The 23,323-nt window shown below is 40.3% G+C and overlaps 1 protein-coding gene across 3 annotated transcripts in view; it reads right to left on the bottom strand.

Annotated features, from left to right (window-relative positions):
- The window catches only part of CHCHD3 (coiled-coil-helix-coiled-coil-helix domain containing 3), a 286,088-nt gene extending 265,019 nt beyond the window's left edge, over positions 1 to 21,069 (bottom strand). For all 3 annotated transcript variants that reach the window (XM_057731058.1, XM_057731061.1, XM_057731060.1), the window contains exons 1-2: positions 20,798 to 21,069; positions 9,793 to 9,880 (exon numbers count right to left, since the gene is read on the bottom strand). In XM_057731058.1, the coding sequence (XP_057587041.1) occupies positions 9,793 to 9,880; positions 20,798 to 20,878 (169 nt within the window). In that variant the 5' untranslated portion in view covers positions 20,879 to 21,069. The remainder of the gene's footprint in view (positions 1 to 9,792; positions 9,881 to 20,797) is intronic.
- Positions 21,070 to 23,323: the final 2,254 nt, after the last annotated feature.

The raw sequence follows: 23,323 nt of genomic DNA, 5'->3' as shown, positions 1-23,323 counted from the left end.
TAAGTGATTTCTAGGCAGGGATCTGAACAATGAAGAAGAGTTAGCCAGATAAAAGGCAGGGAGGCGGCGAGGTGGGCTGGGGGTGGGGTAGACAGTTGGAGGAACAGTGGTGAGACAGAAGAGACAACATAGAAAAAGACCAAAAAGGTCAGGTTCAAAGACTCAAGAACTGCCACATGACTAGATAGAGTTCAACATGATACACGCGGGTCTGAGAGATGATGCAGGACAGGGAAGTGGAGATGGATTGTGGAGGACCTTGTTGGACCCAGACTTCACCTACGAGGAAGGGGGAGCCTCTTGAGTTTTAAACAGAGGAATGACATGTTTGGTTTTCACTTTGGAAAGACTACTAGGGCTGCAGTGAGAACAGACTGGGCTGAAGGCCAAGATCCCAAGCAAGAGATAGTTAGAACAAGGCAGGAGAGAGAGGATGGTGGCCAGACTAGGGTAATGACACCAGGGATGGGAGAAACTGTAATACCTGAAACCAGGAAAAGGAAAATGCAGAGCAAGGTTCTACTGCCACTCATCAAATGCAAGGCCTGTGGGTGTCCCCTGAAGGATAACAGCAACAGTAGGGTGAACCAGCAAAAAACTAAAAACAAGTCCCACCAACAATGTCAATACACAGGGGCTTTCAGCAGCCATCTAGCTCCCCACCATACAATCTGCGAGATGTTCTGAACACCCTTTAAGGAGACAGTTATCGTTACTGCCCTGTAATTTCAAACTCCAATCATTTATTTGATGCTGACTAATTAAAACCCATATTTCAATTAACCACTCAGTCAGGCAAACCAGGGCATGCACAACCAGAATGCTGTCTTAAGCATGCCCTAGCAATTCTGTGAAAAAGTTTGAAAAGGCTTACTGTAATGATTCACGTGGGTTCCCAACACTTTTCAAGAAACACTCAAGTACAGTGCCAGCTGTCAACAGGGTGTCAAGTAGCCCTGGGGGCAGAACAGGTTTAAAAACAGGACTTAAAAGCACTTATTACTCCCTGGTAGCACTGACTTGGCCTAATACACAGCACTGGACGGTAATTCTGAAAAAACCAGGAAGACAGGAAAGGGTAAAGGGAAGAAATGAAATGCTGGGTCAGACCTTACTTTTTTAAATGTTTTTCACAAGGAAAAACATCATCATCAACAACAATAACCTACTATTTGGCTGACCGGTAGAAGGGTCAGTGGACCGATTTTTAATACCTCTGCTTATGTTATGAAATATTTCAAATTCTCCTGGGCAATTTATTTGAAAAGATCTGGGACATCCAGATGATACCTCAAAGTCTATCAAATTCCAAGAAACACAAAAACAGTGTTAATCAAGTGTTTATTTTATAATTGGCATATTAAATTTAAATCAAAAATAGTATTTTTTACGTATTGTATGCCCTATACTTTAAAATCCACTAGAGCTGCTTATATAACCAATGTCTGATACTTTATAAACCTTGACATATGATTATAAAACATACTTCCTAGCCGTTTTCTCTTTGTGGTTTATGATATATCATGAGTGATAGCCATGATTCTCTTGACTGTCATACCCAATAACACTTGTTCTATCAGAAAATACAATCCACTACCCCTTTAGTGTCCAAAACCCACTGCAGCAAAAAATGGGGGCGGTCCTTTAAAACAGCTTCTCTCTTTTTCCCCTGGTCACTGAAGTTACTGCCTTCCAGCTCCTGAGTACTGCGACTCCACGGCATAACGACATTTTTAATCTACAGTATGCAACGCACATAACAAAAGAGCTGCTTATTTCCAGTCACTTGGGAACAGATAGGGAATTTCTGGCCCACTCAATTTCATACCACTTGGAAGCACTCATGCAAAGTAAATTATGCTACAGTAGTTGCAGGGCAGGGGCCTCTGAAGATTTAATAAAAAGCAGAGGACTTCCTAGGTGGCGCAGTGGGTAAGAATCTGTCTGCCAATGCAGGCGACATAGGTTCAATCCCTGCCCCAGGAAGATACCACATGCCGTGGAGCAACTAAGCCTGTGCACCACAACTACTGAGCCTGCACTCTAGAGCACGTGAGCCACAACTACTGAGCCCATGTGCCGCAACTACTGAAGCCCACGCGCCTAGAGCCCGTGCTCTGCAACGAGAGGCCACCACAATGAGAAGCCCACGCACCACAATGAAGAGTAGCCCCTGCTCACTGCAACCAGAGAAAGCCCGTGTGCAGCAACGAAGACCCAGCACAGCCAATAAAATAAGTAAATAAATTTAAAAAAAATAATAAAAATAAAAAGCAGATAAGGCCAGTGGTCAATCAGGTAACTAAGATTTCAAAGGGCAGAAGTTCCTAGTCACAAAAAACTACTGGAAGGTGTGACTCACTGATATCTCAGGACCTACTCAGCTTCTCTCCCTGTAATTCCTTTCCTTTTCTGCTGCAGCTTTTGCTTTTGTGTGTGACTCCTCTTTCAACCACCCCAAAATACCATGGAATATACACTATATTGTTAATGATTTGTTATTTTTTTTTTTAAGTTTTCTATGCTCTCTTCTGAATTTCAAAATAGAGTTTGAATTTGTGCTGGTTTCTTAAAAGAAATACAACACAAAGAGTGATGAATCAAGTGGCACAAGGGAAAGTGAGAAGTGTGAGTCTGCCACTAACGAGCCATGGTTTGGTGGACCAACCAACTCCACCCAAACCTTCCTCTGCCTTGGCCACTTCTGCTTCAACCATGCTGTCTTCCCTGTCCCGATTTCCAATTCATGCTGTACTTTATTCGCTTGTACCACTTCACCCTCCCTGTTCACAAAGCTTCTGTTTTACCCTCCACAGCCTCAAATAAGTAAGGGTAACCTTTTTTTTCTTTTCTGCTAAAGAGCCAGTTAAGGACAAATAAAAATGTTTATGAGGCTGCTTATTTTTTCAAGGAAATTAAAATGGCTTCATTTAGTGCTATGGTGGAAAACACATATTCTTACCACTTAGATTTGTTTGTTAAATATAAAAATACCAATGAGAAAACCAGCACTGCATTTTTAGCCATAAAAATGTTATTAATAACTGAGTACATGTGAAAAGTAGCAACTAACGCAACTTTCTAAACTTGCATCCTAAAATTAAATGAAATTGCTCAGTAGCCACTAGGCTCCACAGGATAAGACTAAACTCCTTAACTTCCCCAACCTTCCCACCCATGAGACCCCTACTAGAACCCTTTATCTGCTCTGTGCACTGACTCTGCCAGGAACACCTTCAACACCAACACCCCCACCCCTCTCATCCTCAAGGTCTGGCTCAAGCACACTTCCCCTGATGGCCTGCCTGCCCAAGCTCTTGATCTCCTTTCTCACAAAGTCCTAAAGCACTTTCTAGACCTCATATATTCTATCTCACATATTCATTCACCTACTCCAAAATCTTAACTGAGCAGGCGAAGTACTACGTTAGTACTTATTTACTACACTATAATGTTAAACATGCCTTGATCAGACTAATAAATAGTTCCCTGAAATCAAAGATCACTGCCAGGAAACAGAGACACAGATGTAGAGAACAAACACATGGACACCAAGTGGGGAAAGCAGGGAGGGTTGGGAGGGAAATGAATTGGGAGATTGTATCTCAATAAAAGTTCTTTAAAAAAAAAAATCACTGCCAGGGCTTCCTAGGTGGCACAGTGGTTAAGAATCCGCCTGCCAATGCAGGGGACATGAGTTTGATCCCTGCTCCAGGAAGATCCCACATGCCACAGGGCAACTAAGCTCGTGTGCCACAACTATTGAGCCTGTGCACTAGAGCCTGTGAGCCACGACTATTGAGCCCATGTGCCACAACTACTGAAGCCCACGCACCTAGAGCCCAAGCTCTGCCACAAGAGAAGCCACGGCAATGAGGAGCTCACGCACCACAACGAAGAGTAGCCCCCGCTCACCGCAACTAGAGAAAGCCCATGTGCAGCAATGAAGACCCAACACAGCCAGTAAATAAATAAACATTTAAAAAAAAGAAAAGAAAAGAAAAGAAAGATCCCTGCCAAGGAGTTCCCTGGTGGCCTAGTAGTTAGGATTCTGGGCTTTCACTGTGTGGCCCGGGTTTTATCACTGGTTGCGGAACTAAGGTCCCACAAGCCTATGCCAAAAAAAGAAAGAAAAAAAATGATCACTGCCATGCTAATATTTATTAACTGATGGAACTAACAACATGAGTTCAACCATCCATTAAATGTAGACTGTTTAAGGATTTCTTTTTAAGAACAGAATACACTGACTAGAGAATGTGATTTAAATCATACCTTTAAATCAATACTGTATACATTTCTTCATTTCAGGAAGTGGTATAGCACATGCAAAAAAAAAGTGCAGTGTCGAGACACTGGCATCAACAAAGTTTCACATATTAAGTTGGAAACCAAGATATTGCCAACTCCCTTCAGTTCTTATAACTCAAGTCAAAGGAACAAGTGCAGCTTGTTACTGTGAACTCTCCCTACAATGTTAGGTCTAAATGAGCCTTAAAGAGCTGTTTAAAAATAATTAGGAGGGCCAGATTCTGGGAGAAAAATACATAGAACATAAGACAAATCTGTTTCCCTAAATTGGCTGTTTAGTTTGGGCTGTGCTATTTCCTGCTTAAATTGGTTTCCTGCAATTTGTTAAGGCTGCCAAATACTTAGTGATCTCAGGGATACACTTAAAGCAAATCAGCAAATCTTTCTTATTTTTCCCAATGACAAGAAATGTACAGAGAAACTTGCACAGTGAGGATAATAATAATAGTGAGTTCATTTGTCTTTTTACCCAGATTCATCATTTTTATCTGGTTGCTAGCGGCTTAGGAAACCAACAGATAGCCTCCTAATATCATTCCTGCCTGGTTGTTTCATACTGACTTGACCTGGGGACAGAGTTTCCTCAGCATTAGACAGGATCACACATGAGAGGTCTGACCTCACTGTAGGCCAGAAAAACTAAAGGATCAAGGTGGAAAGGGAAAAAAAAAAAATCAATATCCAACACTGATTTTTAAAATCAAAAAATACAAGATGTTAATGAAAAGGTAAGTTTACAACTGTGCAAGGTATCCCTTCATGTCAGCCTTAAAAACAAACAAACAAACAAACAAAAACTTCCCTGGTATAAAAGCAAACCAATATAATTGAGATAGCACGTAACACAGCAAAGAATCTGAGGCAGCAAGGACACAGTTAAGTTCTTTAGAGCACGTTCATTTATTAAAGTGGCATTACAATCTGCTGTGTGTCACATAGTGTATTATTTTGCCTGAACAGCTTTACATGCAAATACTTACTGCAACGAGTCATTGATCTGGTTCAAGGTTGGGCAAAAAATAGTTTCAGTAAAGTCTTTGGAGGAAATCACTTCTTACAGCATAAATTATGTTCTCAAAACTATGTATATGGCAAAACTTAGTTCCTATATACAGAAATCTTAGCACTCTCAGTCCATCAATCCTGCCTATATTCACACATATGAAGAGCCTAGTGGGCTGGTATGAATTAGAGTCCTGCAAGGAAGAAAGCATTTTAACAAACATTAAAAATTCAACTCACATTTAATACATAATTTACTTGACACTGAAAAATGTAGAAAACGCTGGTGATATTTTTATCAATATTATTTTTGTAGACTTGAAAAATTATTTCTTAACACATCTAAATTATAAATCTTAAGAAATCTATTACCGGGTACTAACTAAAACCCCAAACGGAGAAGAGAACATAAACTTTGAGGCTGTCTACTTTTACAAACATATTCTTTAAATTTAAGAAGAATAAATTTTTGTTAATTTGCACAATCATAGTCTAACTGCATTCTGAACCTAAAGGCAAGATCATTTCCAAATAGTATGTCGAATCCTAGTTCTTTTCTTGGGTTGGGTTGGAATGGGTGAGGGAAATATTCTCAAAGAGTCTGAGCTATTAGCCTTGCTGAGCTTTCTTCACATCAAGGTGCAGGCAGAAAAAGCAAGTATTTGTATGGCATATGAGGGTACACAAGTATTCACCAGCTACTCTAAGAAATCAATTCCTCCAATACACTAACAACACACAGGTTAGGAAGCTGTGCTAAAGACAGGTGAAGACAGCAGACCTCAGGGAAATATTCCCTGAAGCATCCATTTACCCACAATCCTGGGGGACCTGGGATATAGAAAGGCAGGAAACTATTGGGCTGGCCGAAAAGTTCACTCGGTTCAAAGTAAAAATAAAAAATATTTTTCTTTTTCACCAAAAACTTTACAGAACAATGTACTCATTAATCGAATGAACTTTTTGGCCAACCCAACAGATTCAAAAACACAGAGCTGTCTAGCTCCACAATCTCAGTCACCACATCATTAAAATCATCTGATAAAGCTCACAAGGCCAAGCACTGATAAATTCTACACTAAACTGTATAACAAAACTTTCTGCAATGATGAAAATGTCCTATACCTGCACTGTCCAATATGGCGGCCACTAGCCGCAGGTAGTTACTGAGCATTGAAAGTTGACTAGTGTGACAGAAGAGATGAAATTTTTACTTTATTTCAATTTATTTTAATTTAAATATTAATAGCCACATGTGGCTAATGGCTACCGTTTAGAGAGTGTAGTTCTAGCCCGACCAGCAAAACACAAGGTAGCATTCAAAGAGTTTTCAGTGCCCAGGCTGGTCATGGACCAAAGAGTTCACCAGTTATGTCAAACCAAGAAATGGGAAGCGATGGATCCCTCAGCATAGCCAGAAGTTATCACAATGTCAGCATCATGTTCTGCGGGCCATACCATTAGCATTTTCTATAAATCTCCCCACCCATTCTCTCAAAGTATCAGTTTAAGAAACCAACACAAGAAGGAAAACACTTCCTCTCCTTCAATTCACTGTCGAATGAGAGCCAATGTAGGAAAAAGCTAGAAGAACCAACAATCACTTATAGAAAGAAAGTGCTCTCCTAAACTCAAGCAGAACATCACTAAAAAGCAACTCTTCCCCTCCAACTAGTTTCTGTCACATCCTTCCTACAAATGAAGCAAGGTGTCATTCAAATTATAATAAAACAGAGTGGTTTACTGCATTTGCTCTGGAGTCAAACAAACTTGAATTCAAGTATCATCTTCACTGCTCACCAGCTGTGTAACTTTGGGTAAGAAAATTAATCACTTCAAGTCTCAATTTCCTTCCATATAAAACAGCTTAATACCGTACCTTCCTCATAGGGCTATACAGATTTCACGAGCTAGACATAAGGGATTTAACAGAGTACCTGGCACATAATAAATACTGCTGAAATGTTATTTCTCACTATTTCATCATTAGTTCATCATCATCATCCTATCTCCTTAACATGGTAGATAGAAAATAAATCTACCTAGATCAAAGCATACTTTAGATCAAATTCCAATTTTTAAAATATCCATATATCAAAAGATGATGTTGGAAAAGCAGAAAGGGACCAGTCGTGGCATACCTCAGAAGCCAAGGAAAGCAATTCAAATGATATTCTAAGTACCATGGAGATCTACCACTAGAATGTGACATGAGCTCATGTATATTTTTTTTAAAGATTGCTGAGCCCTATGTGTGCTCGGCAGAGCGTAGAGGGAGGACAAGAGTGGAAGTAGGGAGCCAGTTAAGAGGCTTCAGCAAAAGACAAGGTAAGAGATGGTGGTTATGTCGACTGGAGCTGCAGCAGTGAAGAAGGACGTGCAAAGAACATATCCAAACATATTTTGGAGATGGATCTAACAAGACTAGCTAATGGTCTAATATAAGAATTAAGAAAAAAAGAGGAAACAAGGATAAATCCCAGTGCCGTTTACTGGGAAAGATAAAGAGGAGAAGCAACTCTGAAGAAGAATAAAAAAGGTTTGTTTTGGATATGTTAAGGTGAAGAATTCTAAGTGGAGATATGAAGTAGGCAGTTGTCTGAGTCAAGTTTCAGGGAGAGGTCAAGGCTAGAGATATAATTTTGGGAGTCACGGGCATTTACATAATGACTCAAAAGGCACACAATCTGATGACATTAGTGGAAATCAGCAAAGACTAGACTGAGGATGCAAGTAAGGTAGACAGAGGGCCTCCCTGGTGGTGCAGTGGTTAGGAATCCGCCTGCCAATGCAGGGGACACGGGTTCAATCCCTGGGCCAGGAAGATATCACACACTGTGGAGCAACTAAGCCCATGCGCCACAACTACTGAGCCTGTGCTCTAGAGCCCATGAGCCACAACTGTTGAAGCCCGTGCATCTACAGCCCATGCTCCACAACGAGAAGCCACCGCAATGAAGAGTAACCCCCGCTCTCCGCAACTACAAAAAGCCCTTACGCAGCAACGAAGACCCAATGCAGCCAATAAATTAAAAAAATTAATTAAAAAAAGTCAAGCAAATAATTTTTTTAAAAAGCACACTTTAGAAAAAAGATAGAAGGAAAACCAAGAGTGTGGCCCAGAAGCCAAAAAAGGGTTTCCAGCAGAGGGGGTAGTCACTTTCTATCTAACCTTAATGAACTATGAACCCTTCTTAATGATCTTATTAAACAAAAAGTTTCAAAAGGACAAGACTATTTCTTATTCATCTCAGCACCTCCTGCTCTAAACACATCAGAAGCTCAACTCATGGTTATTTACTTCATGATTAGTAAGAGGGGCACAAATGCCCCCAAGTGAATGGCATTTGGGCAGCATCTCATCTTTCTAAAGGTATTTCAGTTTGTAGCCAGATTTACCACACAATGCTCCTTTCTAATAAATAATGAAAATTCTCATTTAGTCCAAGATTAATCATCTCAACAATTTTCTCATTGCCGTTTCACCAAAAAACAGGAGGTCCATCCATCAAATTTAGCAGCAATAAGAACAGTGCCAGACACATAGCAGGTGCTCAATAAATATTAGCTGGATGAATAAATAGACAAATGGACGGGGCAGGAGAGAGGAAACAGTCTCTTATCCTGCAGGAACCACAGATAAAATGAGACAATAATTCTCTATGGATTTCACTTAACATCATATTTCCATCAATAATTAAGACTATGAAGGAATAAACTGTTTATAAACTTGAAGAAATCTACTAGAAAGTAAAATCATCAGAGATATTTCAGCATCTGGAAACAATAAATAAGTATTTTCTAAGTTCACCTTTTTTTTTTTAATAAATATTTACTCCCAAACTTCTAATATCCCAAAGAAATTCATTTCACATAAAAAGATGTGAAATTACTTTCCAAAGCCTAACAGAGGATTCAGGAGCTGGAAGAGAAAAAAAGTTCCCAAAGACTGTTTACATAGACTGAATAAATGGATTCTTCTACTGCTAGTGCAAAGCATTTTAAAGGAATCGCTGGTACTAATTGCTAATACAGTCAGCTTTCCACATCTGCAGGTTCAGCATCCACAGATTCCACCAACCACAGGCTGAAAATATTCAGAAGAAAAAAAAATTTTTTTCAGAAAATCCTAAAAAGCAAACCTTGAATTTGCCATGCAGGCAATTATGTACATGGTATTTCCAGTGTATTAGGTATCATAAATAAACTAGAGATGATTTACAGTATACGGGAGGATGTGCAGAGGTTACAGGCATATACTACCCATTATATATAAGGGACTTGAGCATCCACAGATTTTAGTATCCAAGAGGGTCCTGGAACCAATACCCCATGGATACTGAAGGAAGACTATTCCCCTACAAAAGCCAAACATCCAAATAACAAAAGACAGAAGTGCAGAAGAACCTGGCTATCGAGTGAACTTTTACCACTTATAATTTTTCTACTAAGAACTCAGAAATTAAAATTCTGAAATACCTGAGGCACCATAAGTACCAGAATACCGCTGAGACTTTGGGCCAGATGGAGAGGTTTCCTTCATACGATCAATCACATTTTCCGAAAGCTGAAAAAGCAACATCAAAATAAAATCAATTATAAAAGAACAAGAAAGAAAACACTACAATAGCATCCAAGTAATTTAGTCATCCATATCAATATGTATAACAAATGGCCTGAAGAAATTAGACTAAATCTAATAGCTATAAAACTAAACGCAAGTAAGAACAGTTTTAAGATTTCAAGATGCACCCCACAGCACTACTTCTTTATTTCTTCTAATGCACTGCTAATTGCTCATTATAAATAACTCTTTTCCGCATTTTATACTGTACACTAAATTGTAATCTCTGAGAAAATGTAAGCCATCAGAACTCCTTTGACTTTCCTCTCCTGTCCTATAAATTAAGCTTGCAGCAAGTCTTGCTCCTTCCTTCCCTCCAGCCCCAAATGAAATGGTGTCCCTCCCTCCTGTTCAAGGCTAACCACAAACAATCCCTCCTTCAACAGATATCATTACGCACCAACTTTGTGCCAGGAGCTAGGCTAGACTTTAAGTATTCAGTCCTCAAGTTGCTTAAAGTGGAAAAGAAGAAAAAGACACCCTCACACATTTCAATACGATGTGAAGGACATTACTTAAGTCGGTTGGCCTGTAATGGAAGGACAGACAGCACAATGGGCAGACAGGCAGGGCATCTAGCCAGGCTGTGGGAATGGGGCTGGGCAGGATGACTAGTACTCAGGAAGAGAAGGAGTAAGATAAGAGGACTCTAAGAAGAGGGTATCGAATGAAGCTACAGTTAAGCAACAGGGCTTATCAGCGAGGGGAAGTATCAAGCAGGCAGTTGGCTACAGGGCGGAGGCTCTGAGGAACACTCAGGCCAGGAGATTCGAGAGTCACCAGCCCCCACCCCCCAGTTATCCTGTCATCCTTCTTTACTTTCTTTATAGCACTTACCACTATCTGATGCTTTCTTGTTTATTGCCTGCCTTTCTCACTAGAAAGAAAGCTCCAGGAAAGCATGGATTTGGCTGTCCTGTCTGGTATTATATCCCCAGAGCTTCAATAGGCCTGGTTAAGTGCGTGAATGGTTAAATAAATGAAACAGTATGAATGAAGAGAAGAATGGCTGAAGCAGGAAGCTGAGGAGGGGGCTTTAGTGAAAGAGAAAGTGGAGAGGGAAGTAAGATTCAAGATTTTGAAGACTCTTAGTAAACCCTTTAAGTTAGGGAGTTGAACTTGATCCTGAGGGCAGCTGGGCACTACGGAAGGACTTTAAGCAGGGTAATGACACAATCAGACTTACATTTTAGGAAGATCACTCTAGCTACAGTGTGAGGAACAGATTGGAGGGGGACAAGAACAGAAGCAGGAGGAGCCCTGAAGGAGGCTAAAGGACCGATTAAGAAGCTATTAAGCACATGTCCACACAAAGACTTGCACGGGAACGTGCAGAGCAGCATTACGCATAACAGCAAGAGCGGAAACAAACAAGCATCCATCTTCTGGTGAGTGGATAAACAAAACATGACACATCCACACAATGCACACAGCTCATCAATAACAAGTGAAGTTCTGATACACGCTACGATATGGATAGACCTAAAAAACAATTAAGTAAAGGAAGCCAGACACAAAAGGCCACATATTGTATAATTCCATTTCCATGAAATGCCCAGAAAAGGGAACTGTATACAGACAGAAAATAGATAAGTGGTTGCTTAAGGCTGGGATGGAATGGAGATTACCTAGAAATGGGCAAGAGAGATTTTACTGGGGTGATGCAAATGTCCTAAAACTGGAGTGTGGTGATGGCTGCACAATTTTGTAAATTTATTAGAAAGTGTTGTACATATAGCAAACAGGTGAATTTTATTATATGTAAATTACACCACAATAAAGTCATTTAGAAAAACAAAAAACAAAAAAAAACAAAAAAACATGTTCCAGGGAGGACACATTCAAAAGATACTTAGGATTCAAAATAACTAACCTTCACTGAATACTTATGTGCCAGGCACTTACACTAAACTAAGCACTTTACCCATTTAATCCTTCACAATCCTGTGAGATAATTTTATTATCTCCATTGTATAGGGGAGGAAAGTGAGGCAAAGCCAGATTAAGTAATTTACTCTGGATCTTACAAGTTGTCAGTAATGGAGCCAGGATTCAAACCCAGGAAGTCTGAGTGTCAAGGTCACACTCAGGCATCACCTTCACTGCCAGACTCAGTGTCTGACTAGATGAGGGCGAAGCAGAAATCATCAAGGTTTCCAGGTCAAGTAACAGAGTGATCCCCCTCCTACGTCCCCAAGGACCCTCTTCCAGTTTCCCACTTCCTTAACGCACCACTCTCTGGCTTGTAACCCAACACGGCAGAGAAAGTGTTCTGATAAAAGTCACCACTGATCAAATAAATAATCTTCTATATTCATTTTTATATAAATAAATCTTTTATATTTATACTTATAAAGCACCTAATTTACATGACTTCCCTCTGGTCTCTCCCCTCTTCTGGGCCCCCCTCCCCCCACTCCCTCTCCCCTGGCTGAGTCTTTCTCTTTTGCAGGCTTCCCCTCCCCTGCCTACCGTTAAATGCTAAAGGTCTCCACATTCTGTTCCTTGCCTTGATTTTCTTCTCACTCTGTGTTCTTGTTGGTACTCTCATTCACTCCCTTGATTTTTTTAACTGCTGTTGACGAATTACTGAATTCTAAACCCATTATCTCCAGCCCAAGACCCGTACCCCCGGAAGCCAGACTTAAACACTGAATTGCCTAATGGACACCTCCTCTGGGAGAGACCACAAGTACCTCAAACCCAACATGTCCCAAGCTAAATTGACGTTTGCCAAAAATCTCTTCTTCCTCTCGCTTTCCTTATTTCGTTAATGACACCATCTCCATTCAGCTTCTAAATGAAAACACAGGACCTCTCAACTCTTCTCTCCCCCACATCCTCTTAGCCATGCCTCCCTCAACCCCTACACACCATGAATCCATCATCGATTCCCCCATCCCATTCTGCCGGCCCTAATTCATGGCACCATCAATATTCCTCCTAAAATGCAAACCTGAATAAAATGCAAATCTGATTACAGTAATTCCCACCTCAAATCCTTCAACAGCTACCTCTGTTGACAAAAAAGTCCAAATTCTTTTGCATGGCGTTCAAGACTTCCTCTTCATTCAGTTATGGCCTAACTCCAACCTCAACTTCCATACCTTTTCCCTCAACACTTCATACCCTGTTCCATCCACACTGGCTACCTGCTGCCATCTCTTTGCCTTTATACATGCCTACGTTGTCTTCTCCCTGGGCCCCCGGGAGAGAATTGCCTTTCAAAATTCAGTTCAAACATCCTAAAGCCATTTCATTTCAACTCTGCCTACCCGATGCGATCCTTCTTGTGCCCCATCGGTACCTTGCACAAATTTCCAGTGTATCACTCCAGTGATAGAACAAGCATTTGCCTTTCCACAGAATTGGGAGCTCCTGTATGTGGAGTCATTCAATAAGGTTTACTAGGCCAAACACTAACTGAGGCCCTTGCAAGACATCAGTGAACAAAACAGTTTGTACCTGAACAACTGTTACTCACATCTCAGGACCCCAACCAGAATGGAGGTAAGACAGTAAAGGGAAAGTCTACAGCTCAAAAGTTGTGACCTTTGAAGGAAAAACCGTGACTCCTTTCTTAGAAGAGAAGTGGAAGTTAGGATGGAGAGTGCCAAGGGACTTCGCTTTTCTAACAACTGACAGCCACTGAGACTGCTGCTGCAACTCATCTGCAAAGCTGAGCTACATCTTAGGAAAAACCCCTTAAGACTGACTCCAATCCTCTCAACTCACAGGTGAAGGGAAAAAAAATCCTTAGTAATATTCACCTACTGGTAGCATCAGGACCACAGCAGTAACCCCCATTCTCTAGTCCAGTGCTTTCTCTACTATTAAATAATACACTCCTTAATTGCACACAATAAAGCAAAAACATATCACTTCCTCTTAACGAAATAAAATGAGCCTTATTAAGTTTCAGAATCTTAAAATTATTTTAATTGATATATAATTTATATAAAGATTTCTCAAGATGTAAGGTAATATACTACATAATATATATTGGGTTGGCCAAAAAGTTAGTTCAGTTAGTGAATGTTTTTCAATGAAGTTCTTCGTAAAAATGAAAAATGTCTTATTTTTACTTAAAACCAAATGAACTCTTTGACCAACCCAATATTTAATGTACCATATTAACATAGTATGCTGTAACGTAGTATGTATATTTTATATTACATATCGTATATATTATACTATCATAAACATATACTGTGTTACGCATGTAATATAATTTATGTGTTTAAAGCTAATATATATAAAGCTAATCTGACATATATAGTTTTATATGTTACAAAAAGCTAGCCCAGAATGGAGGAAGAAGCACTGATCACCTACTAGCTGTATAACCCTCAATGGGCCTCACTTTCCTCATCTGAAAACTGAAAATAACACCTACCCCTGGCGTTACAGAAGGATTCCAAGATGCACTGCAGACTATAACATGCTACACAAATATCTGGTAGTTATTACTAATACAACTCCAGCCACTGGGACTTCAAAAGATCATTCATCTCGGTTCCCCCTCTTCAGTTCCTCCCAACTTTGTACCGAGCTCCTTCTCTATGCAGTTTATGAGAAGCAGCTGTATAAGTCCTGGTCTGAGTATATAAGGTGTCCATTTATCCCTGTCTATGCTCTTTGCGTAGTAAAAGTACAATGTCTCTTTCAATCTAAACGTTAATTATTTGTTTTATTAACTTTTTATTTGTGCAGCTTATCTGATGCCTCAAAACTTGCTACTTAATGTCAAATTCAATCAATTCAAAACATTTCCCAATAAGGTCTTTGGTTATACTTCAGTAAATTATAAGCATGTCATCCAAGGGAACACAATTCATTTTTTAAGTTGATAAACATGTTGTAGGGTTGCCTTGAGAGTCAACCTCGTTTTTTTGTTCTTAGAATCATTCATACGTGTGTTCTCAGGCCCTTCCAAAGGAGCACCCATGGTAGCCTGCAGTTGCACCTCTGCTTACTCAAGCATTATCTACCCTCTCCCCAGTCCCGTCACAACTACGCTGACAGAACGCAATGGCTGGGCTAGCCTTGGTGTATCAAGCTGATCCACACTGAGCTGACCTCCCAGCTGCAGTAGTAAATTCAGGCCTACACTCTGACCTAATCTCCTCCGTGAACTGGGGGACTCACTTGTGAAGCAGCAGACAAGATTTAGAGATGTTGACCTGGATTACACACAAAATCTGTACCTGGAGAACAACTTTTCTTTGTGATGCAACCTGACCCCAAAAGGGGTCAAAGGTAAAACATAAGCTTCTGCAAGAGCTGAACAAGCAGCCTCTGTGTAAGGAGCATCTTCTTTAGGAAATATCTTTTCTTAAACGGGTATCTCTTTCAGAAAAGCTTTTTTCCTATTTATAGATCTACACCTACTATACCTGATTTCCAGACATCTCTGGAATCTCCATCAAGGCAAATACCAAGTGCAATTTAAAGAAATTATTTGTAGCAAAAAAGAAGGGTGAAATAACCTCCCCACACACACATTAATGCTAGAATTATGCCCTGAGGTCCATGGATTCAGGAGACTACGGATTAATTCCTCAATTGTATGCAAAATTTTCTGCTTATTGCATTATTCTGGGCAGAGTCCACAGCCTACAGATTTATGGTAGTCTGTGAACTAAAAGTCTGTTCTAATATAAGGGTTCAGGTTATAAACAAGGGGGCCTGCCAGCAGAGCAGAATTCAGTTCACTGACTTTGATTACCCACCCTTTTTTCTACTGCTCCTGAAGACAAATTTAAGCAAAAAACAGGGCTTGCCAATTTTTGGTCTGTACTACTCCCCACGCCAACATGTGTCCCAGAGAAGAGGAAAAGATGTGTGTCATCTTCTATAGTCTTCCCACTAATATCTTCCCACCCACCTTGGTTGGTCTTATACAAATACACCACTCACCACCGAGAATCTAGTATTTTCTCAGAAGCAAGAGACTGTGTGAGATGGACAAAGATAAAGTATTTCTGCTTCCAAGGAACAGAGTAAAAGGAGGAAGAGAACTCCTTTTAAGCTGCCCCTAAGAGGTCGAGATCGGAACCACATGAGACAGAAACAAATCAGACCCTCACCTCCATAACAGGTGTTCTCAGCTTCTTCCAGGTGTGTCTTATCAAACTGATTAAAGGACTCAGACCCATTTTTCTCACTTGGTCCTCTTTCCATGTGACACGTTTTCTTTTCAACTATCGTTTCACAACAAAGCCTTCAAAAAATTGCCACTACTATTTGGAAGAAATTACTCCCAAATACTCACTTAAGGGGGATTATTCTGTACTATCTATATACACACATATATAAAATGTAATTTTTAGCTTATATCTGTAGTTTATCACTTGCATTCTCTGTATTTCTTATTAGTGGCAACCATGAACTTCTACTGTCTGTATAAAATCCTAGAAAGCTTAACATCGTGATATACACCCAAGAGATTCGCAGAATCTAAAGTGGAAAGGGACCCATCATCTACCCCAACCACATCCCTCAGCACTCCCAATGACTGACGGGATTTGAAGTCTCTGTTAATAGACCCTCTCCAGGATTCTTAACCACATCCCACATGAAATAATCTCTTCATTTAGGGGCTCTCAACTGCTAATACTTCCCAAAGCAAGAGTTGTGTTCCGCATAAGTATTCTTACTACCATAACTGGCTCCTGTGAATTTCAGCTTGCAACTTCAAGGTCAGTTGCAGAGATTAGTTTATGCCTGGAAAGCATGATAAATATTACTTTGAAAATGATACTTATTGAAGTTGACATTTGCTCTGGAAGAGTTCACTCATAGCTTTGATGTTTCTGATAAACTTGTGAAAGACTGAGTGGAAGGCACACTTTCCAAGCAGGCACAGCCGGTGCTCAGAAAAATCCTATTAAGCACATGTAATATGAGTAATCAAAATGCTTGGTCTTTCTATCACAAGAAATTTATTTTAGACTTGGGAGAGGAGGGCAAGGCAAGAGGGTGGCCTTTCATTCAACCCACGAGTTCAGATTCAAAGTTGGAATCAGGTGTAAGAATACAGGTTATTTTATGGAGGGGTGTAGGGGGAACTGTTGATTGCTGAGGATAAAGGGAAAGAAAAAGCCAGGACCCTAAAACTACCATGAAAATAACACCTGGTAAGTGAGAAGCAACTTTAAACTTAACATTGTAAGTAGGCCCTTTAATTGCTAGCTGCTGAGGACCTCAGCAAGAAAAATCTGGAAAAACACAATCTATTAATAAATGCAGCCTAGTTACTGAAAACCTTATGTCGCTCACACTCGTATAGTAAGATAAATGAAGATGAAATTACTACCCTTATCAGTGGATCACAAAATTGGTCTTCCAGCAGCAACTGAGTCTGCTGCATTGTTGGCACACATTCTTTTTTTTTTTTTTTTTTTTTGAAAAATTAAAGCTTTATTGTTATGAAAAAAGGTAATCACAGGTGATATGGTCACAGTGGTCCAAAAGGAAATGCTCTAAACATAGAAACAGGAGGCCTGGAAAAGTGGTAAACACACAAGTAAGAGAAAAGTATAAAAGACATAGGAGTTACTCTCTTAGTGAGAAACTAACAAAAGGGGCCCAAAGGGGATAAGGTTTGGTAAAGCCAAAAACCACTGGAGAGGAATACGTGTAGTAATTACAGTGTTAAGGTGAATACGTTTTTTTTTTTTTAATTTTTATTAGAGTATAGTTGATTTACAGTGTTGTGTTAGTTTCTGCTGTACAGCAAAGTGAATCAGTTATACATAAACAAATATCCACTTTTTTGTTTAGACTCTTTTCCCATATAGGCCATTACAGAGTATGCGGTAGAGCTCCCTGTGCTGTGCGGCAGGTCCTTAACTAGTTACCTGTTTTACACACAGCAGCGTGTATATGTGGCACACTTATTCTCATGAGTGATGGCATAAATGTTAGACAACTGACAACTCTGGAATGTTCTCCTCAGCCAAACGGACTAACCTATCTACAATTCAACACTGAAGTTTGGGCCCCAGCAGCACCATGTTTCAATCAACTGAGCTAAAGAACAGTGGCTCACTCATGACAGAGACATCCCCTCAAGAGAAACGAGGACTGTTTCAAGCTAAGAAAAATAGAAAGATCAGCTTAAAAACATCTAGAAAATACATAGACAAAAAAAAAATCACACAGGCAATTAGTTGCAGAAGCTAGGAGCCCCATTCCCCAGTCCACTCCCCTTCAGGCACACCTGTGGGGGCACAATATGCTCTTACTTTTACCCATTATTTTCGGTTCACATAAGGTTACATATCCATCCCCTCGACCAGCTCCAAAACCAGTACTACTCATGAGTACTAAACACCATCAAAGTACCAAACTCTGTGCTAGATGCTTATACTACGTCAAATTCTCAAAAGCAATGCTAGATACAGAAGTATCACAACTACACTGCCTTATCCAGACACAATGAACAGGGAAACATAAAGTGACTTGTCCAGGGCCACAGAGCGAATGAGAGGCAGAACTAGGAGCAAACGAAGGTCTGCCGAGCTCCAAAGCAGACGCTCTTTCCACTACAGTCCCCAGCACTTCCAAAGAATCTTAGAACATCAGATGTGGAAGGGACCCTATCATTTTAATAACAGTTGCCTTTTATTAAAAATCTACAATGTGCCACATGCTTTAAATATCCTACCTCATCTTCTTGACACAATCAAGAGAAGAGATGATATTCCTCTTTGGGGAATAAGGAATTATAATCAGAAACGTGACCTGTCCAAAACTGCAGACTAGGAAGTGCCTAATCTGAGATTTCACGGAGGTCAGTTTAATTCCAAATTGATGTTCTTTTGACCATGACCTCAAAGAAATCAGAATGACCCCTGAGTACTCAACAATTCAACAGAGTGCCATTTTCAGCGGAAAGTGCAATAGGCTGAGCAAGACTACAAGAAACTCACAGTACCACTAGACTCACAGAATTTCAGAACTGGAAGAGATCGGAGATGTCAGAGGTGTACTCAAGCCCCATCATTTTGCAGGTGAGAAAACTGAGGCTCAGAGATCAAAAATCATCCTTGAAAAAGGATTTGAAACAACAGGGAGAACATGGCAAGGACATTCCAGGTGAAGGGTATACACTGAAAAAAAGCAAAGCACAGAGGTCAAAATGAGCATGGTGTGTGCTTGAATTATAAGAATGTAAAATGTACTCTATGAGAAAGAAAAAAATAAACAAAAGAATATTTCCAGCAAATTGAGTGGCCAAAAGACATAGCTTCTTTTCTTACAGTCTCTTTAAAAGGGTTTTTGACACAACCTCTCCATTTAATCTAATATCAAACCTTCTTCATCCTTACCCTATTTAACCTGATCTAATACTATCTCTGTGCTGTGGCCCAATTCTCTTTCAATTTTGTTTGCAGTCATCACTGTGACTGTACTAGAGCATGAGAACTTGGATTCACACATTTTTCTAGCCAATACCTTCTCACTCAAAACTTACTTTGTTTCTTTTTAATTTCTTTTTCACCCTCTGGTGTGGAACACTTGCCCCTAAAGGCAAGATTAAACAAATCTCTGCATAAAACTCAGAGTTTAAAGAAATTTTTATTTTACTTTAAAGAGTACCAACTAAACCTCAAAAACGCAAACAATGCAGCCTCAGACATTTTATTACAAAATGTGGTACTACCATTGAGGAATATGATATAAGAAAATGCTGGTCACAGACCAAAAATTGAGTTCAACAGTCTGAGTTTCTATAAAGAAACTTTAATAAATTTTTCGCAAGGTTAACAGCTGCAAAATAAAATGTTTTTAAACACTTTAAAAACTTAGGAAGTTTTAATTCCTAGTAACCAACGCTAAAGATAATTTACACATTTCACTTATTTATGCTGGCTGCGTAATAACAGAGGAAGAAAAATAGAAAATAGTATAAAACTTTCTGAGGTCAAACCGCTTTATTTACTAGGCTCAGGCATCATACTCCCAAAAATGTGGGGCTCCAAATTCAGGTGCAGCTGAGAGTGTGTTAATGAAATCTGTGCTGGTATACTGACACCCTAGAGAAAAATCAAGTTTTCAGTTTATGTATCAAGCATATTCAGGGGGCATTTAAAAATTCTCTCCAATGTTTCCATCGGAACAAACTGTACTACTTCTAGAGCTATGAAAACCTGCAATCCTATGTCAAGTCCTATCAGGCTGGCAGACACTAGTCTTGAAGCCACTGGGCCTAGTCCAAAACTTAGGCCCAGCATGCCACAGAGGAGGTGCCTGGGAAGGACAAGATGTCAAGTGAAAGTAAAGGCGGGAGAGCCAGAAGTCACCCGAGGCGGGGCAGAAAAGTCTAGGAGGTGTGTGTGTGTGTCGAGGGAACGGGTGCTGCCTGTCAGCGGGAGAGTAAACGACAGAGAGTAGGAACAGCGTTCCTTAAAACGCCAATTCATCCTGGGAGAGATCTTGTGGGCACTGCAAAAGCAGGGTTTAGATTCTGTACCCAGAAGAGTAAGACAAGCCCCTCTTCACAAATGGGTACAGTGAGGCAAGGGCTTCAAAGTCTCTCAGCTACTAAGCAATACAGTCTAGACTGGACTGTGAGCCCTCGGAGGGTCCAAATCAACCTGGCATCCCCCAGCCGCCGCAGCACAGTGCTCAGCCCTTGGCACACAATCAGGAAATATCTCTGAATGGATATCCCAAGTCTTGAAAAACTTCAAACTTCTTTGCAAAGAACTCAGCTTCGGGCCGCACAACACCGAGGGTGGGGGTGGGGGAGAAGGGCGGACGGGGGAAACCAGGCTGAGCCGGACCCGGAAAGGCCGGGGGTTTAGGGTCCCAGTCCGAGCGCCGGCCCTCCGCCCTCCCACTGTCACTCACCCGGATGCCCTTCACCACGGTGATGTTCTCATTCTCGTCCGCCTCGAAGGTGACCCGGCGGGTGCTGGCCGTCCCGCCCATGGCTTCTGCTTCTGCCCCCGCAGAGACCTAGGGTGGACCCACGAGCACCACAGGCCCCACGCGCACCACAGGCCCCACGCGCACACACGCGCGCGGACGCGCCCGGACCCTCTCGCCTTGCACAGCGGGAGCAAGGCCACGACCCCTAGGAGCAAGGAGAAGGCGCCGGTCGTGAACTCCCACCTCCTCCGGTCACGTGCCGCAACAAAAGTGCCTCCGATTGGTCGACAGTAGGAACGGCCCGCCTCTCCTCCTCAAGGGTGCTCGCATTGGTTGGCGCGGACCCGGATGCTATGGCAACAGGTAGTTTCTGACAAGGTTCGCGGAGCCCCCTGGGTGTGGTGGGAATTGTAGTCTTGATCTGGCGCGATGGGTGCTGGGATTTTTTCTCGTTCTTATATAGAGAGCGCCGGAGGAGCGTGGCCTTCTGGGAGTTGTGGTCTTGACTGCAGAAAAGGCATCTAACTGGGCAATTTTCAAGGAAGTTCATTCATCTGACAAAGCACGCTTTGAAGATAGTATTCTAGAAGTTTAGGCCGGCGACTTAAAAAGATGTAATCTCTTTCCTAAAGGAACTCACCGTTTAATGAGGGAGATGCACTCTGCTAATAGAACCATTCCTAGATTTCTATCAACAAATCCCTGAGGCAACATGTAGCCTGCCTTTATTTTAGTCTTAGCCACTAAAAAAATACAAAACAAGCAAAAAGACACCACTGCATTTTGCCTGTGGCTTTATGTCATGAACTATGTACTTTTTATTTCTTTTTCATAAAGTGAAATTTTAAATATTATGGTTTTCAAATCTGCATATGAGTAAACAGATAAAATTAATTAGCACCAACATGTAGAGCATTCACTTTTGTGTGTCTCCTTCCACCTCAGTTACATAATCTAGTTAGACCATAATAGGAAGAGGCAGAGAAAAGTGATAGTCAGAGATGGCATAAATTCGTGGAGGAATTAAAACTACATCAGAAAAAGTTGAGTTTATTTTGGAAAGTTTCTAGTTTAGTATGTCACTTCTATAGGGCAGGTAAATAATGTTTGTTATCTACATACATATTTTTTAAAAGTTTTTGCTTAATATTCTGTGACACATTTAAGTTTACCCATACCTTAATCTTACAGAGGCATATGAATTCTCTTTATTAGGTTAGTGATGGTATTATCTTCAGGAAGTCCCTTTCAACATTAAAGGCAGGCAGCCACAACACAGCATGGCATCCTCTTATTCCAAAGGTATACACAAAAATGCAGTAATATTTTTGAGCTCCAGTTATGTGCAGATTTGTTACTATAGAAATCTTTAGGGCAGAGACTATGTCTTTTTCACCTTGTATCCCTGGTCAGAGGCAGAGTATTAAATTTATTACATGTCATCATTTTATTCTTTTCAACATATATGTATCCAAATTGTACTATGCTACTTTGCAGCTTTGAGATTACATGTTACTTTGCACATGTTCTCAAGTTGTGGGATATGTTTGAACCTTCTTTCTATAGGGAATGAAAAATCCCGAGAATTATGTTTTTCATTTCTTTGGGATCTCCCCTTCACAAATATACCCTCCTCATTATACCCCAATATATAGCATGTATTGGAGGTTCTACATAAAATAGGTGCACAATAAACTCTTACCAAAATAACTAATTACAAAGAAGGAGTTCCTTGGAGGGAGTGGAGAGATGAAGGAACAACTAATAATCTTGAATATATTTATCTCCTTGAAATATTAAATGAGTTCTTTCAACCAAAGATGATGTAGGCTAATCATGAAAAGGTAGTGATTAGAAGGCAGTACATGATACAGAAAGTTGTAAGTGGCCTTATCAGGCAATCTAAAAACACTTTAGATATACAATACAGTATTTTCAATTGTAGTGGATTTTGAAAGTCCTCATCAGAAGAAAAAAAAATTGTAACTATGTATGGGGTACAGACCTTAGCTAGTCTTACTGTGCTGATCATTTCACAATATAGACAAATACTGAAGCACTATGTTGTACCCTGAAAATAATATAATGTATAATTATAATATAATGTTACACCTCAATTTTAAAATTTTAAAGTTTAAATACCAGAATTCATAATCCATTGCAATCGGCACTACAGAGAAGCCTTCTGAATTAAAAAAATATATACATCTTGTCTTGGAAAAATGCCCACTATAACAATAGTATTCTGTCCATATCAATTTCAAAGCCAAGCCATGCCTACAGCCCCTTCTAAAGAAAATTTCTTGAGATACCCAGGACCTGTGGTCTCCCTTTCTCTCTGGCAACAGCTTATTAGTGATCATCTAACCCAAAGGCAGCATTTATTAGGCAGAGAATTATGAGCTAGAATGTGAAGCTTTGCCCAAACAAAAATAATAGCTAACACTTGAGACAATCAGATTCTCTGTATCTTTTTTCCTTTTTCCCCTCTATTTAAAGTTGAAA

This window comes from Hippopotamus amphibius, chromosome 4, assembly GCF_030028045.1.
Source record: "Hippopotamus amphibius kiboko isolate mHipAmp2 chromosome 4, mHipAmp2.hap2, whole genome shotgun sequence".
Classification (NCBI taxonomy): Eukaryota; Metazoa; Chordata; class Mammalia; order Artiodactyla; family Hippopotamidae; genus Hippopotamus; species Hippopotamus amphibius.
This window is presented reverse-complemented; position numbering and strand designations above follow the sequence as displayed.